At 36.5% G+C, this 18797-nt stretch overlaps 1 protein-coding gene across 1 annotated transcript in view; it reads left to right on the top strand.

Moving 5' to 3' along the window:
- The window catches only part of gbf1 (golgi brefeldin A resistant guanine nucleotide exchange factor 1), a 113353-nt gene that overhangs the window by 36926 nt on the left and 57630 nt on the right, over positions 1-18797 (top strand). The window contains exons 4-5 of the mRNA XM_042337122.1: positions 11433-11564; positions 17940-18058. Of these exons, the coding sequence (XP_042193056.1) occupies positions 11433-11564; positions 17940-18058 (251 nt within the window). The remainder of the gene's footprint in view (positions 1-11432; positions 11565-17939; positions 18059-18797) is intronic.

Raw genomic sequence — 18797 nt, 5'->3', positions numbered from 1 at the left:
TCTGATGTTGAGAAAATAAGAGAAAAATAAGAGCCTTTGTTAGCTTTACCATCAAAACATTTGTGAAAAGAAATCCTTTGTGCAATTTTTTATCTAAAAATAATTTCTAATGGGGGAGGGTATGAATAACATTCTCACCATTGTACAGCAGGGTATGACTGCATTTTTCAGTTATATGAAAAGACTTGATCGACTTAAATTACATTTTCTTGTTCCAAGTGTGTTATGTTCTTATGCTTCCTGATCAGAAAATGATGGTATGTTGATGAGCAGCAGCAGGGTGAAACCCTAATTTTTCCAAACTGGACACGAACGTAACGAGCAGTGGCAAGGAGATGCAATCATATTAATCTGTGAAATGTGACAAAGGTTGTCTCTGGATCTAAATGCCTGAAAATAGTGAATTAAATGTCATCACTTTGTAAATTTATAGCATGTGTGGGTGGGGACAGACAGATGGGAAACTGTGTAAATGTGTTTTGCAGATGAATATGGTACTACAGAATAAGCGCTCCGAGGTGGTTCCCATGTGAGTGCATAATAAATGCACATATAAATGCAAGTTGTTTTTGTTGTTGTTGAGAGAGGCCATACAAAGGCTTTTTTCCTGAATTATTAGATCTGGAATAATAGATTAAGCGCCTATAATGTAACATTCTTAAGTTTAAGGTATTGTGAGGCAATTGTGCATCTGCCATAATTTTGCTCTCAAAAGAGAATGTTATTTCATTATGACACCAGGTACAGTTCTACCATATTTTTTGGTGCGACCCAAGTTCCTCTTCTTTTGTAGACACCAAATTTACACATGTTTAATGACACTTTGTCCATGGATGACGTTGTGTTGTGTTTGCAAAATTGTTAAGTGGGGTAACATGTTAAAGCAGGGTTGCCTAGTGGTGTGTGAAAGTACTATACATAATAAGAGACGGTCTTTTAAAGTGGTAACAATACAATAATGAAAACCAGAAACATTTCTGTCTGGACTAACTGCTACATCAGCTGATGCAGACTCATTGTTACTGTGAACAAGTTCTGAAAAGCAGTGTTTACAAATGTTCGTGTACAAATGCAGCCTGTTAATGACTTAATGATGCAGAATGGTTGATATGCTTACTTCCACAACTTTGAAATGTGGCTGCATTCATCCTGTACATTTTAGCAAACCAATGTGGCTGCTACTGCATTTGGACAACATAAACATGAAGTAACATAAACAGTATTTGGACTTGTAATGCTTTGAAAATAGCTTATATTTGTATGGATCAATGTATTAGAAGTGTCATTTGGAATATTAAATTTTATTATAGCCCATTTAAAATATTGCCTAGTGGTAAATATCACTCAATTATTTATTTGAAAGTAATTTCCAACAGTGGGTTTCTTTTATTATTAATTTAGCTAGCTCTTGTGATGACTGATGATCATATGTTACTTATGTTTGTAGCCTGAATGCCATTTATATTGCAAAGTTGTTGGAACTGAAGTTGTGACGGCTATTCAGTGACTTGAGACTTTGGATAAAGATTGTATTGATGGGAAACGGGTCTGATTAAACAGCTGCTGTTTATCTAGTTGAAGTTTGTGCTGTGTTGTCACTTTTAGGTCAGGTTTGATTATGGTTTATCCAGCAAATGACAGCATTATTGAGACAGAACAAGGTCACTCAGAAGAGTAACCAAGGTAGTATCACGGACAGTTTTGTGCGGTTGCTTTAATGACTGCAAGGATAATAAGAAAAAGAAGATCATCTTTTAAGCATTAATGACTACTCCAAATGTCAAACAAATCATTCATACCAATAGAGCCATTTCAAGCTTGTTGCTAAAGATTGATTCTTGCACAGTGACTTAGTTGTTTCCCGAAAGATTGATTAGTTGAAAATAACACGAGCTTGCTATGTGTGATCACGTCTGACACAAAGGGTTAGTTAATTACGCAATGGACATTGGGACTAAAGCAGTCAGACATGATCATTGGTTACTGGGCCACAGCAGTAATTCACAACCTTGGTGTTTCGAAGACTTCTTCTATGTTATAATTGCAGCTAGTTATCAATTCTGAATTGTTTTCTCAAGTGAAATTAGTGAATACTGAAAATAAAGGTAAGTGTTGCATTGAATCTTACTTGATTATGTGCTCTCATTGCTGGCCAAATGTTGTAATGTATTGTTTTTTCAAAGCCAGAATGCTGTATAAAGGCATATGAAATATTTGGGGAGAAATTCCACCAGAGTCTGGATTTATTTTTTATATGACATTTTAGGGTATCCAGAATTTGGCCAGGTCTTAAATACAGCCTTCATTTTGAAGCGGCGTAATTTGGAATTTTTTGAGGAAGACAGAAAATCGGCTAAAGTTAAGACTGAATTCAACAATTTGCCAAAATTTTCTGAAATACTACATAAATAGAGTAAATCTAGACCCAAGTGAAATTTGCCCCAAAATACTGTTTATTGGGCTTTATTAAGTATTTTATAGGTGGGATTTAGTATCTAATCCAGTGGGTAGTAATGGCAACTTTAAAAAGATTATTTAGGTTTATTTGGAATTATAGGAATAGGGGGAAAAAGAAACCATTGGCCAATGCAAATAGTGTCTGATCTTCCCATTTCCAAATTCATTCATCGTGGCATAATTTCACTAGTGCTAAATCGCCTCGGTTTCGGAGGTTATGAGCAGCTGTAAAAGGTACATGTCATTTTTTTATACATTAAGATTACCAACATTGCCAGTCAGTTTTGATTTTTTTCAGCTTACTGTGACACTGATATTAATATTATAATAATGCTCCAATGCTAACAATATTTTTAAACTGTTGCCTCTCATATGTATGTTTGTATTTCACGACTTAAGACTTGGTTTGTGATTGAAACTTATCTTTTATGCATCTTATACTTTTTCATAATCAATTAAAATTACTTTTTGTATATTACAAGTTGTTTTCACTGTCCAAAATGAATGAATGGGAGCTTTAAGAAAAGTAAGATAGATTTTAACGTTTAAAAATAGTTGAGCCTCCCCCCCACCCAGTTAGAGCTACAGCTTTCGAAAGGCCTAAAACCACTCCCTTGTTCTGACCTAGTTAGGTGGGTGTCCAATAATTTTCTATTCAAATCACCTCACAGAATTCATGTCAGTGATTCAAGAGTTGATATGTCATAGCAAACCTGAGCCAGCAAACCGAGGATACCAAACCTGCTCAACTGATTGTGAGTCTAGATAAAAATATATTATGACACACAACTAAAGATACCCTGCGATTTACACATCAACAGACTTCCTGACTAATTTCTTTGGTTAGAGATGTTCCTACCACCTTTGGAGGATTTCTTCAAATGAAATCCTCTGATAGCAATGGTTGCCCTAGAAATGGACAAATGAATTATTGCCAGGATTTTTATTATTATTGAACCTGTCAGAAGCTTTTCTATATGTCCTTTGAGCAGAATCTGTACAGTGGGTAACTGTTGAAGGACTATGCATGACAATGCTCAAAAAAATTGAAATGTAAAGTTTACTAATCAGCAGAAACAATTAGTCCATGCTTTATAGTAGCACTGTCAATGAAGTTGTAAACTGATGCATGCTACTTCCTGGAATATTGTAAGGAAAAAGTAAATGTTTACTTTGCTCTGGGAAAAGTAAATGTCCACTTTCCTTTGGAAAAAGTTTGTGAGGACTTTCGTATTGGAAATTGTGCTCATCCCAAATATATTTAATTCATAGATTCCCCACATCCCCACTGCCTCAGCTGTGAACTGAATTGTATTGGGACAAAACTTTAGGATTGTATGGTAACTATTTGTAACAAAGCTACTGAAAGCAACTTTAAAGGAGCTGGCAAAAGGTTTAATTTCCCATGGGTTTTCAAATTGGTAGTTTTGTTCAATGTTGCTACTTTTTAATCTGGTGGGGACTCTTGGAAGCATACATAAAATACCGTAGTCAGATGCGCAGAATAACCATATACTGTAGAGTTCTATAACATGAGAACAAGCCTACAGTCTAATTGCTTTGTTTGACAAGTGCCAATTTCCTTCAGACAAAGTGCTTAAAGTTGACATGCATCAAAGTTCTCAGATATAAGACAGATGGATCTCAATGTCCTCCAGACTTCTGCGTGTGAATTGAAATTCTCTCTGGATTTTATTTAGTCTAGCCAACCTTGTTAACCAGCCCTTCTACGCATTAGAAGTGGACCTTAGAACCTGACTTAAATTCACAATGCAGCTACAGATCAATAGCTATCAGTGTTTGGTTTTGGACCAATGAATTTGTCATGGGGTGACTGCTTTACTTTGATTCAGCTTTATTTAGTAATTTCATTTTGAGTTGAAAGTAACAGGGGTGCGAATGATTGGTCCCACAAAGGGCAAAAGCACTGAAGCCTGGAGTTAATATCAGTTCAATCTGATGCTGCTCGAACATTTTTTGAACCCAACATAATGAATTTACATAAATTAGTGTGTTACTACTGTATATACAAGAAATTGCTATCAGAATTGGTTAATTGAGTAGTGTTCTAAAATTGCCTTACTGCATTTCAACTGTGTAACATGCCAAATATTACGGTTCAGTATATTCATTTGGGAAGTATTAAAAGCATGAACTGACTCTTAGCTGCTGTAGATTTACTTTAATCCTTCTCCAGAAGACCTTTGACCTTTTCATGCAAAATCACAGCTCAGTTTAGTTTTAGTGCCCCTTTTCCTCAGCTAGGGCCTTCAAAACATGACCCTCTGCTAATTACTTGTCAGTTAAAGCTTTAGAAGCATTTTAAATTTAATTCTTAATCTCCTGGGTTTCACCAATCCCTTAAAGTAACTTCTAGCAAATGTTATCTGATGTTACTTAATGCAGAATAACACTTGTCATACAGTATTTTTACATAATGAGCAACTTACACTGTTGGAGCGTTAAGGCATTTAGAATTTGCATGTAAAAGATTACACAGGGAAAATCCAAATACGGCATATTATTATAATAATAAGGCAAAGCTCTCTAGAATGTGTGTAAGAGTACTGCTGGAGTTTACCAGCTGAATTCACACAATTTGCCGTTGCAAACACTGACTGGCAAGCTTCCTGCTACTTGTCCAGATCGGACCACACTATCCATTAGGGCTTCAGCTTTCAGAGATAATAGGAAGCAAGTGAGAAGAATCCCTGGTGCCAATGACTCTTCTGTTCCTTTAGGTCCTGCTGACGAGCTAAAATGGCTGGTCTATATCCACAAATCTATCTGGCTTAGGAACTGGACTATCAAATTTGTCACAGAAGATCAATTTTATTCCAGTATTCCATTGCCAGGCTTGTCACCTTGAAGTCAACTTTTTCCCAAGGAGACCCCACTTATCTCCTCCCCTTAGATTATTATGCAGTAATTGAGTAGGATCAATGGCCTGGAACACTAGAAATCTCTTACCATAGTTTGGGAAAAACACTTCCATTTATGGAAGAACATTTCAGAAAGATTTACATAAGTGCTTGAGAAAGCAGAAGACATATAATCCCAAAGTGGGAGATAGGGAGAGAGACCGCACTCCATTCCACACAAATGAAAATCCCAGAAATATTTCTTAGTAGTTTGGTTTGGATACTGTTTAGCATAGTTATAGATCTCGGTGTGGGTCAGTCACCAAGTTAACCAAAGAAAACAAAGTAATATTCAACTTTACTATTCCCTGTTCCTTCTTTAATGTTCTTCTACATCTACTTGTTTGTTTCAGCAATGATCTCCCATACCTAGTGTAATGTTTATGTAGTTTTTCTGAAGGTGTACTGAGTGTTCAACATATGCTTGGAAGCTTATCAAAGACATGGGAATGAGAAATTCATTTTTGGAGGTGGTGTTTAAGTGGTGTTGAAGCATCACACACACCATGGTTGTATCCCAGGAGAAAACCCATTCAGAAATGTTAAAACAAACATTTGAAAAAAAAATTTTTTCCCTCACTAAAGTTTACTCTGTTGACGATGCTTGTGGGAAATTAACTGATGTGATCCAGCAAACCTTTCAAAAAGAAGTCATTCAGTCAGTGTGATCAGATTAACCAAACACAATAGCATGATGGGCTTGGTGCCACCTGTCAAGTTGTATTTGGATTTCCAGTACCGTCATCATGTGCTGCCTTGAATAACTATCTTAATTTTCTTCATTTCATTGGTTAGGCAGTAAAATTGTTTTTATTTTCTGAAATAAGAGACTATAGTTCACATGGAAGAAAGGCAGGCATTCGAATTTGTAAAATTCCTACAGTTTAGTTCAATAGAACGTATGAAACTGGAATATCGTGGAATGCATGGAATATACTTGATACATAATTAACATAACTGAAGGTTACAACATATCTTTCAAAACATAACACACAAATTTATATAATATAAAAAAATTTATATAAAGCAAGTGAGCCCTGCTAAATACTGAGATAAAACTGACCTAACAACAACTGTACTCATAGTAATGCATTCCGTTGAACAGTTATCTAATGAGAGAGACGTTTTTCTTTCCTGATAAATTATTGTTTACACGCATTGTCATCTCTATTTCAAATTCACTGTATAACTGCCGACACAATTGATTTTTGCAAAAATGTAATGAAGGCAGCATTTGTGATACTGTGCTTTAGTCATTGATGGCTGCATTGTATTTTCTAAAACTAGTACTTATTGGGATATACAGCTGAATACAAAAAAAAATGATAGATTACTTTATTTAGAAAAAATGTTGTGGAGTGATATATTTAAAAATAAATCGCGTTTGCTGTAAAAACTTTTAACTTTGACAGTTGCTGATGCATTTGTAATGGACATTTTTTAGAGTTAAGCTAGTGGAAAAAATCCTTTGGCTTAGGTTTATATAAATTGGGGTTAGATTAAATATAGCATGTGTGCCTGGTTCGCTCTATGGTATCCATAAAAGTTCACTACAACGATGAAGTCTGGCAAATTTTGAGGGCATGGCACGTAATTCCACTTCACTATAAAAGTGCACTGAAGCAGTCCTTTCATTGTGGATTGTTAAATCATTAGGAATGTTGTACACAGGTCAGTGTGCTCGACCTTAAGAATTTGAAAGCTGTTTCTCATTGTTAGCTTGTTTGTCTTGCTGGATCTCCTTTTTTCTGCAGTATTGAAAATTGATTTTAACTGTAGTGTCTTATTCTGCTAATATTGAAAAAGATTGAGAGGCTGTTGAAGCACAAGCTGAAAATGTACAATACAGCACTGGCCTGAGGATCAATATGGTACAATTCATTTCATATCTCGTAGAATAAGTTTTTTTTTCCCTGAGTTCTGATATTTAAGAGGTGTTGACCTCTGGTGAGCTCTTCATTATCTATTGTTGGCAGCTTCTCTTCTCACCCCCTTTCCCCCGGCTATGAGCTTTGCAGTGTCTTTTGAAACTTCTGCTTCTAAATGTTCACAGGTAATTTGTGTTTAAATGGTCACCATCACTTATTATAATGTTTTTCATTTCAAACTGTTTTGGCATAGATTAGAATCATATTTGATTGGTGTTTAAATTAATTATAATCAAAGTAGGATATTGTATTGACAATAGTTAAAATCCAGTTGTGCAACAAAATTGTAATTTAAAATTTATCACATTTAATATCCTAACCATAAATTGCACATCATGACTAAATCTACAATAAAACCCTGTAAATCTCATTCATCTTTCTGATGCTTTGCTTATAGCATGGGTGCTTTCACATCCTCCCGACGTGAAAGGCGCTATACATAAGTGTAATTTTGTTGTTGTTGAGGATCTGATTTTTCAGTATTGACAAGCTGGCATCTTGTGCTAAAAAATGGCTGGTTTCTTGATTGTCAAATGAAAATGTCACAATATCATTACTAACTTCACTTCCTGTGCACAACACATGTGCACTATGTACAAGAAGCACCACTGGCATCACTTCTCGAAAGAAGCATGATGGAAGGGTGCTTTTTCTACATAGTGCACGGGAAGTCGTGTATGCAGCAAACTGACACTCAGGAAGTTGGCCATTTTCCCATGCTTCGCTTCTCATGCTCCCACTAGAATAGTGAACCTAGATGACTACATTATACCCGGGTTCTCTATATATTGCATGCAAAGAAACTTATTGTTAGTACAGAGTTGGCACGTCTGTCTTTTCTATTCACAGTGCTCCTGTACTGTGATTTTTGTGATCTGAAACCTGGCTTCTCATAAATTTATCATTCAGCAATTTTCACAGTGGCTGGCAATGCGTAACTAAATTTGAATGTAATATTTTTTAGTAAAAGAACAGTGTTTTTTGGCAAGTGATTGTTCCTGCAACTTGTCCTTTATAAACCAGCAAGAGCATGGTTGTTCTGATCGTGTGCTTGTTAGTGGTTTTAAGGATGTAAGGATGTATGGTGATGTGCAGGCTAAATTTAATGCTGAAATAAACTCTAATGTTGAAATAAGAGCGACTCAAATATCAAGGATAATTTCAGTGCTGTAACCAAAGCCATACACTAATAAAAGAAGCACTTGAAGTAAAGTTAAAACATTTAGAACACCTATTTTATCTTTTTGGTTTCATGTTCTTTAAAGAAAACACTTTAAAACCCTTTTCTTGCCTCCTTTCCATTGTCCATTTTGCAGATGGGAACAGATTTCCAAAAATGGAAATTCGCTTAATGGTTTCCTTTTTACATATCTGAATCGGAAAGCGCTGCTATTAGGCACATCCATTTGGAAACCCAAAGAGAAATGGTCTCCAGAAAAGTATACTTTAAGTTTGAATTTAGTTTAAAATGGTGGAGTCTGTGATTGAACAACATTTAATTATTCTATGGAACCAATGGGCTTATTGGACCAAATGGCTTTTCGTTTCATACCTTCTTGTGTCTGCAGCAAAATCTTAGCTTATGCTGTTCAAGCCCATCCATTGATGTGAATTAAATACTATTGTTCCGCAGTCCTGGACGGATTGAGTTCTTAACTTGAACGGGAATGAATACATTTATTGTTGCTGAGCTTTGGGTCTGAATGATTTTAAACCTGAATTGATCAGAAATATGATGTGCTTTATTGAATCCATTTGTATTTAATTCAGAAAGATTTCTGAAATTCATAGGCTGAAAGACAGATTGGAATGCCAGTTGTACATTGTTTTCTGTCCAGTTTTTGCAGTAAAATGACTGATCATTTTTAAATGCAGTTTGCAGTTTTTCAAAGAACAATTTCACTGTATTGAATGATAAGAATGTTTTTTTAAACTTCAAGTGAAAGTCTCTTAATGAGTGATTTTCTGTCATCTAAAGTTTATAACGTATTCGAAATTCTAGTTGAGGTCATTTGTCAATTCATAAAAAGAGAAGGGCAAAATCATGTTGCAATAGAGTGACAAAAGCCCAGAAATCTGCAGCAGAGAAATTGACTATCAATACTGTTGATAAAAATGTGCTATGTGTTCCAGAATCTTGTTCACAAGAGTTCAACTTAGCCTTTGATGTTTCATATTACATCTCTACACAATTAAGATGTGCGTGGCTTTTAAGAGGTTCATTTCTTATGAACTGCTGTCACAGTCAATCTAATAGTTGTAGGATCAGGTCACTCAATGTTTCGTGACTTTCAGAATTCTTGAATGTTGTCTTTATCTGTTTTATATTTTTCTGTGCAAATTTCTGTTTTCATTAGATGGGTGTTATTAGAGCAGCTGATAGCCCCAAGATGTTTTTTGTCAAATTAAATGAAGCCTATTTAAAAAGTAAAATAATGAACTTTTCAACTCATTCACATTAGACAAGGACAAACACAATCTGTAATTCCTTAGTGGAATTGCCATTAAGCATTAACTGAAATATTTACTGTACAATTGTCAAAAAACTAAAGCAAAAGAAAGCATTGAAAATAAATTTGCCATCACCTGTTGGTACTGGTTACATGCTCATAAGGAAATAGAAATGTAAAGTTTCTTTGTGATATTTTTAACCTTTTTGGTACAATATAAGATGTGTTCATCCACTTTTGAAAGTCTTGTGACTTATTATTGCTTCTTTGCGTATGCAACCTTAGTTTTGTTTGTATTGTTTCACAGTGGGGAAATGGGAGGTTTTTGCTCAGCATCTTGCCATTCCATTATGTCTGAAATCAAGACTTATTTTTGGAAGATTACAAATAGAAATTTGCCTCTTACCATTTTTCCATGTTACTTTACCTTGTTGACAATATTACAATACACTGGAGGCCATGTAATTCGGATGCCAGTTAACGTTGGACGCCGTTTATGTTGGACAAAATTCCAAGTCCCAATTTGGATCTCTTCTAAGCCGATTTAAAATATTCTGGTTTATTTGGACATAAATCTGGTTACGTTGGATAAAATGCTGCACTGGTGGTTACTGCTGCGTGGAGCTTTTTGATAACTTATAACTCACTTGGGTGAGTGGGATTGATTTGGATAGCTCTTTTCAAAGAGCCAGCGCAGAGACGATGGGCTAAATGGTCTCCTTCTGTGCTGCATAATTCTATGATTCTATGATACTTAAATTTATAAAGAGACAATCAGCTTTTTTGCATATAATTGATCACTGAGCATTCTTCTGATTAATTGATGCTGTGATAGGTCGTGCAATGGAGACAATTGGATGCTATTTACAACAACAACAACAACATTCCATTTATAAAGCGCCTTTCACGTCAGGAGGACGTCCCAAGGCGCTGCACAGTTGGGTCATGACCCGAGCAGGGGGGAAATGGTCAGGGTGAGGGGAGGGAAGGGAGGGAGCAAGGAGGGGGGAAATGGTCAGGGTGAGCGGAGGGAAGGGAGGGAGCGAGGAGGGGGAAGAGAGTCAAGAGGGGAGCTGAAGGCACGGTCAAAGAGAAAGGTTTTGAGACCGGCCTTGAAGGAGGAAAGGGAGGAAGCAAGGCGAAGGCACTGGGGGATGGAGTTCCAGAGCCTGGGGGCTGAGAGGCTGAAGGCCCGACCACCGATGGTAGGGCGGTTGGGGCGGGGGACGTGGAGCAGACCAGAGCCAGAGGAACGGAGGGTACGGGCAGGTAGGTAGGGGGATAGTAGGTTGGAGAGGTAGGAGGGAGCAAGGCCGTGAATGGCCTTGTAGGTGAGGATGAGGATCACCTGAGGATGAGGATTTATTGTATTGACTTTGGATAATTTTGAATGGCAGTTAATTCAGAGCAAATGCCCTGCCCCAACATGTCTGAATTAAGCAGCCTCCACTGTATAAAGGTTTGTTGTGATGCATTAAAAAATCTAGCCCACATACAGTAGGAAAATGGTAAATGGTTTGGTGCCAATTACGTTCGTTTCTTTTGGATCATCCAAAAGAATTATAGAACTAGCATATTATTTTTAGCATTTGTTTGTTATTCTGTTGAATTTAAATTTAGATTTTGGTTTGATTATGTACAATATATCACAAACCTATTTTCCATTTTTCTTACAGAGCTCTCAGAAATAGAACCAAATGTTTTCCTTCGACCTTTCCTGGAGGTGATTAGGTCAGAAGATACAACTGGACCTATCACAGGATTGGCATTAACATCAGTTAACAAGTTCCTGTCCTATGGATTGATAGGTAAAAAAACCTCTGTTAATATTAGAACCCTGCCAGCATTTTATATATTGTGGGAGGTATAATCTCAATTTCTCCCTTTTTCCACATTGCATAATACCCAACTTTCCAAATAACTATCTTGTTGTTCTGAATGGAGCCTAGTTATAGTGTGGTGGCTGGGTCCATAAAATAATTTTGCATGACTGGTTTCACAGTGCAAGCAAGCGGTTGTAGTAATTTCCTGCATGCTTTATTGAAAAAAAAGGTTGACTTCCAAGTCATCAGGTCTTCCTGGCGTGTGTAGGAAGTGAATGGGCTGGTTGTGCAGTGTGATTGGGGTATACACATTATAACTGAATCAGCACAATAAAGGTTCCATTCACCTATTTGATCATTTTCTGAAATTGCAGACGAGCTTTTAATGACTTATATTCTTCTCCCAGAATCCTTTTATTATCCCGAGTCCTTATTCATTTAGAATGTACTCCATCTGCAATTCCTGCATCTAATGGCACTTCTTCACTTTGCGTTCTTTCCATTCCATTTGCCATCTTGCCACTCACTGACTTAAGCTGGCTAAAAATGTTACACAAAGCAAAAAACAGTTTTCTTTTCATCAAAGCAACAACTTGCGCGATAATTATAAGCATCTCAATGAGCCTCACAGAATATAATGCTAAGAAATTAGGTGAATTCATCTGCTTCAGTCCCACAAGCAACAATGAGTCGAGCACCCAATTAATTTAGATATGGGGTAAATTTGGGTTGAAAGGGATTATGTCCATCTGAATCTCAAGGTAGACTGGATCTAAAATTAATAATATAATGCAAGGATGGGACGATAATCTGGAAATAAATAGTAAATTGTATATAACCTATAATGTATTAAGTTGGCAGCACATCAGGCCCTAACACTGATCTTGATTATCAGGTTGCCAGCTCTGTGGCCATGGGCTGTTGTTAGAGGAATTTTGGCATTTTATTAAAAATAAGTATAATTTCCATTGAGTTCTTCATTCCAGTTCAAAGCTTCTCTGAAATAGTACTGTAGATGATCAGATGTGTAACTGCTGGGCAAGCCTCTTAAACTTTACATTAATTCTTAAGCATTGTGATGCTATAGAGTTCTAAAAATAAAACCAATATCAAAGAATTGCGCTTCAGCTAAAACATCCGTCTGGTTTTAGTTCAAATGGTTGCTATATGACTTGTGATATTGTTTCAGCATAATATGACTGAATATCTCCTTTAGATTAAGCCACATGGGGCTCGTTTGTTGAAGAATAGTGTACACTATATTTCTGTAATCCCCTTTGAGGAATGCTGTGTTATGAAGTCGTGGTTATCTCAAATATAGTTTTTCTTAAATTTTACTTCAACTCGTGTCTTTTTAATGAATCTAAAATGTAAAATGTATTTATGTAATTTAAAGATCAACAAATAAATTCTGTTGCAATTAGATTTGCACACTTAGTTTGGTTTGGCATTGAAATAAAATCTGTATTTTGCTGACATTGTTGAAAGTATATCTTTTCATCGTTTTTATCAATGTCTGAATCGGAAGATATAGTTTCATGACTTGTCACCTTGAGGTATTCTTATGCAGCTGTTCACATTAACACCACAAATTGAAAATCATTTGGGCCAGATTTGGTTGTTGGGAGGAGGGGACTGCTGAGCCTTCAAACTGGATGAGCAAATGGTTATTGCTGACCAAGACAGTGAATGAAAATAATATTCCTAGATTAATGGAAATGTAATGGGTTCAAATGGGGTAAAAAGATATTAAATGACAAATTGAAGTGCTTTTTTTAATATAGCAAAGAAAACTATTGGTATTAATGGTATTAGCAGTGTGGGGAAAAATCATGAGCATAAAAAATTAAATCGAAGATGGATAAGTGGTGAAGTTGAGAAGTGTAGAATGTTTTTCAAAAATATGTTTTGGGGTTGAAAAGATAGTTAAGAGAAAAAACTGAAAATAATAAAACTGAAGAAAATAATGGAAAGTTTTTAAATTCCTAATTATGAGATGCTGTAAAGAAATCCTATCTCCAAGTGAAAGGAAAAAGTGTCTTGAAAATGTGAGGCTTTCAATTAAGTTAATCAAATAGAGGGAGGTATCTAAGAGTCAAAGGTATGTTAACACTATATAACTCATTTAGAAGACCATATTTAAGTATTGCATCAACATTTGACATTCTAGCTTTAATGGAACATTGGTGCATGGAAGAGGGTTTGCCAGGGGTTGGAACGATAATTCTGGGATTTAAGACTTTGAAGAAGAAGGAAACCCTGGGAAGAACACTTCCAGCTTTCTTATTTATTCTGATTTTTTACTTCATGAAGACTTGCTATTTTCGATCTCTGCTTACTTTCGACGCTATTCGAGATTCCAAACTTTTGGAAGAATCTCCGTTAATTTGAATGGGCTTTGGAGCCAATATTGCGATGTCCCTTTCTGGAAATGGCTTCATCTGTTGGGTGCATAAATGGCAGTATTGGCTTATATAATTTCAGAGCACAACTTCTTTTTGATGCCAAAATGTCTGGACTGTTGTATAAAATCATAATGTGGAGTTTGTGGAGTCCTGTAGCTCAGTGGTTAGAGCACTCGCTTTGCAAGCGAGAGATCTGAGTTCAATTCCAGGCAGGGCGAAACCTTGGGCAAGTTTCCTTACTCCACACACCTAATAATAATCCCTCCAAAAACCAAAAACAGTAATAAATTGGTCATTTTCAATCTACGACTGTTTGTGGGACATTGCTGTGCGCAATTGGCTGCCGCGTTCGCCCAGAAATATACAGTCAATTCACTTTACAGTGTGTTCTGTGAAGTGCTTTGGGACGTCTCCCGACGTGAAAAGCGCTATATCAAATGCAAGGATTATTATTATTATAATAATATTCCTTGCATTTAATATAGTGGTTTATCATGTCTTCAAGAGGGGATTTTATTGTAAAGTGTAATGATGGTGTGTTAGTAGGAAACCTGGCTGCCACTTTGCGCATAACAATTTCCCATAAGCAAGCATGAAGCGAATGACCCTTTTTATTCTCTAGTGGATCGTTAGCCAGGATACTGGGAGAAACTCCCTTCTCTTTAACTTTCATCTGAACAGGCACACAAGACCTCAGTTTAACTTGACCTTGAAAGATTCCTCCTTCTACCTCCTTAAATAGTGTTGCTGGGAACATTTGCAAGATTTACACAATTTGAGCCTAGTGGTCAGTAACTAATTCTCCCAACCGTTTTTTGGCCCATCGATTCTTACCTTGATTATCATAGATATGATAGCAATTCCCAAATTGCCTTCAGATGTTTTGACATGATATCACTGTTAAAATATGCAGGTTTTATCTTTAGTTTTCATTTCTTCAACTACTAATTCTGGCATTCAAAACAGGTAGGTTGTGCCCCTCGTGTTGCTTCCAACCATTACTGTTCATTCACACAACTTTTAACTCACCAATAACATTCCAGTTTCAGAGAATAAGGGAACCTTACAAACATTTCTGAAAAGGGGATTGAACACCGACAAAAAGCTCTGTCCTCAGATTAATTTAGCCTCTTAAAATAGTGTGGCAAATTTGTGTATAAGTGATCAATGCCATTTTGACATGGCTGTTATCATTTTTCTGCTTTGATAAGAACACACTGTTGCTTGCGCGAATACTGTTGGCCGAATAATCAGTTCCTCCAGTAATCAGCTGTGGATGGCTTGGATGTCAAGGGCTAGAACAGCTGGGCAGGCGATTATGCGTCCCCAGCTTCAAATTTTAGTCCCTTTCAATTTAAAAAAACATCTTGCATTGACTTCATTGTGCTACAATATTTTTGAGCAGCACAAGCAGAGCAAGCTATTAAAAGAATATTGTTTAACGTAGCTCTAAAGGTAGAAGCAGTATTAGACCAGGCTCTTTGGGGTTTAAATACAGCAGGGTCTTTTTTTTAATGTTATTGGTAGTTTGATTCATCGACTCCCTCTTTGTCCTGAGATTGTTACATTCCTGCGTATCTTGTCCTCTTCTACCTTCTTTGCTTGCCTAGGCTTGTCAGCTGTACCTTTTCAGTCTGATCTTGCCAAATTCGGTTAAATCAAACAGAATGAAACTTGAAAAGTTAGCCTTGTTCTTCGAGATTGCTGTGCACTTCCAGCATTTTACCTCAAATTTTCCAGCATTCAGTTTTTCTTTTTCACTTCAATTTTCTGAATTAGCAAGCTCCTGGACCTCACAGATGTCAACTGTTTTTTGAGTGACTGCAAGATAGCGTGAGCAGTTAATTATAGTTTATGGCCAGGGCAGTGAAAATGGATACTGTGCTGGTGCAAGGGAGACTAGTATGTTTCTGGAAGAACACCTGTAAAGCAGGTTTTAGTGATTACGTTTCTTTCAATTCATTGGGTCTTGGCTTTTGTATAATTCCAGACAAATGAAAAAGGGATTACTCCCAGAGATCAAATGTGTCCACATGTCCATAGTTTTAAACCTTCTAAAGCTTTGGTACTCTTTGTAAAATTAACTTTGATAGTATCTTTTTTCACTTTTATAAATTGTTAATTTTTAAATGTTTTATTAACTTTACCTGTTTTATTGAATTGTGGAACATTATAAGTTAATGCACATGACATTACATATATCTATCATATATAAAATATTTGGTGGATGTGATGTAGTTCATAAATGATTCTGTATATTTCAGCGGTACTGTATTATTTTTGAGTGTTGGGAAGGTCAGGATTGTTTGTTGTTGGGTTGGAGGGGGTAGGATCAATTTGAAGATGGAAGTTGGATTTTGAAATTTTGTGGGTATTGGTGTGGAAGGAGAAGGGGTGTTTATATCTGGGGAGCTTGTGCTTTTCTGGTCATCTGTATAATAATTCTTCCATTTGCATTTGATATCCTTGCATTTAATATTGTGGATTATAATGTCATCGTCTCAAATTCTTCAGAGTTTTCTGTCAAGTGTTGTGACTGCATTTTAGGGGAACGCTGCAACCAGTTTTGTGTACAGCTATGTCACACTTTTTTCTTTAGAGGGTGATAGCCAGGATACTGGGAGAAACTTCTCTTTTTGAATGATGTCATGATTATTTTATGTGTCAGCTGAAGGATGGTACTCCAACAATGTAATGCTCCCCCAACATTGCACTGTGTGTCAGCCTAGACTATAAGCTCAAAGCACCTCATGCAGGACTTGAACTCGCAGCTTCCTGACCCAGGGGCAAGAGTGCTGCCAACTGAGACAAGCTGACACCAACACAAATCATATGACATATTTCTTGTATTTATGCTTGTGGTGATGTAACTGGGGGAGAGAGAGCCTAGGAGTGTTTGTGGAATGAACTTGTTGGAAGAGAACCCACACCCTTCTTTGCTTTTCCAGTTACAGGTGCTGCTCATACGACTCTCATTTATATCAGCAGATGTGTTCAGGTGGCTTGTTGATATGCTGTCATGTAGGTTCGGGATGTAGCATCTGAGAGATGTATAATTGTTATTCCTATACTGATTGGCAATATTCAAATTATCTCTGTAATTTATCGCTTTATACCTTAATACACTGATTATAATCTGAAAGAATGTAGATTTTACTATACAGTAATAAAAAAGCTGCAATAGATATTTTATAGTAAAATGTGAAACTGTTGTCTTCAAATATGAAAAGTTTTTAAAAAAACACCTTAATTTTATTGAAAATTTGTGTATAGGAAAACATTTTGCTGCGATTGGGGAAATGGTGGGTTTGGCATGCAGAAAAGTATTACATTTGCCTATCTGTTATATCTTCATTTTGTTGCCATATGGAGACACCAAACTGAAGAAAATTGATGTGAGCATCATCACTCAGTCCCATCTCTTAATGAACTAGGAGGCCACCTCCCATGCTCTATCTTTGTGGTCCAAGTAACTAGAAGAGAGGAATTGTGAGGGAAATATAACTTTAAAAATAAACTTGAAATAAACCTGTTGGGTGATAATTCTAACCAACCTAATAAATAAATCTAATAAAAAGGACATTGCTATTTTTAACTGAAATCCACAGGCTCTCTCGATAGCAATCAGGAGGGGGACTTTTCCACCCACCTTAATGCTATCTTAGTTGAGATCAGCTAAACTGAAATCAGCTGATTCAACACCAGACTGGAGGTGAAGGCTGAATGCTCACAAGGGGATTCCTATATTCATTTGGCCATTGGAGGATCTCTTCAGTTCATTGTTGATCATCAGTGAAATTCAGACCATTGTATAATCAGTCAATTGTATGGAAAATATTGGTAAGGCATTTGTTTACTGGCTATTTTTAATCCATGACACTGTCACCTAGAAGCAGAGCAAATGGAAACTGGAAAAAAGGAGTCAGGGTTAATACAATTATAAACTTTTTTACAGATCTGAGTCACGATGGGGCAGCAGAAGGAATTGAAAACATGGCAGATGCTGTCACACATGCTCGTTTTGTAGGAACAGATCCAGCAAGTGACGAAGTTGTCCTGATGAAAATTTTACAGGTACTGCATTCTGTTGGCAAGAACAGTCAGAAAAAGGCTGGATCAATTAGTTCGCAAAGCTAAAATCAAGACTGGTTACTTGGTTAGCAATTAGAATAATGATGTATTCTGTTTCATTCAAACCCACATGGGAAAACCATGTTTTGACTTCAGGGTTTCTCCTTTGTGTCTGTTGTGAACAAGGGGATTATGTAGCACTCTACATTGTTCCGATTAATTGCCTGTTTTGTATTGACTGTCTTTTGGTCATTTTCTCCCTGTCTTGAGGTTGATGACTCATCCTTGGGATACAGGTCTATAGCCACTGGCACCAGTCTTAATTCCTCTGCCAAGAGTCAAATCTTTACGTATGAACCAAGACAGTTATTGTTAGCTGCTCCCACCTGAGGGAATTGTTAGAAAAGTCAGTTCCTGTTTTCACTTGACAGCCATACCGTTTTTCAGCAGTGACCACTCAAGTCATTAGATTCCTTTTTCAAAATTCTATCAAAATCATACATCTGAATGTCCATTTTCATCATACAGTGGCTTTGATTGACTCATATCTAATTTGGTTTGGATTGAGTAACTTGATGCGACCCCTCGTAAAAGGTGTTTATAAATGAAAGTTTTTGTTGTTGATACAAGATGGATGAGTAAAGGCCGACTCCTATGGTCAATTCAAGAGTAGCATAGTTCAGGGTTGAGGTTTCATATCTGTTGGAAAATGGATTATGGAGATCAGAAGCAGTACAGAAAA

This window comes from Callorhinchus milii, unplaced genomic scaffold, assembly GCF_018977255.1.
Source record: "Callorhinchus milii isolate IMCB2004 unplaced genomic scaffold, IMCB_Cmil_1.0 Scaffold7, whole genome shotgun sequence".
NCBI lineage: Eukaryota > Metazoa > Chordata > Chondrichthyes > Chimaeriformes > Callorhinchidae > Callorhinchus > Callorhinchus milii.
This window is presented reverse-complemented; position numbering and strand designations above follow the sequence as displayed.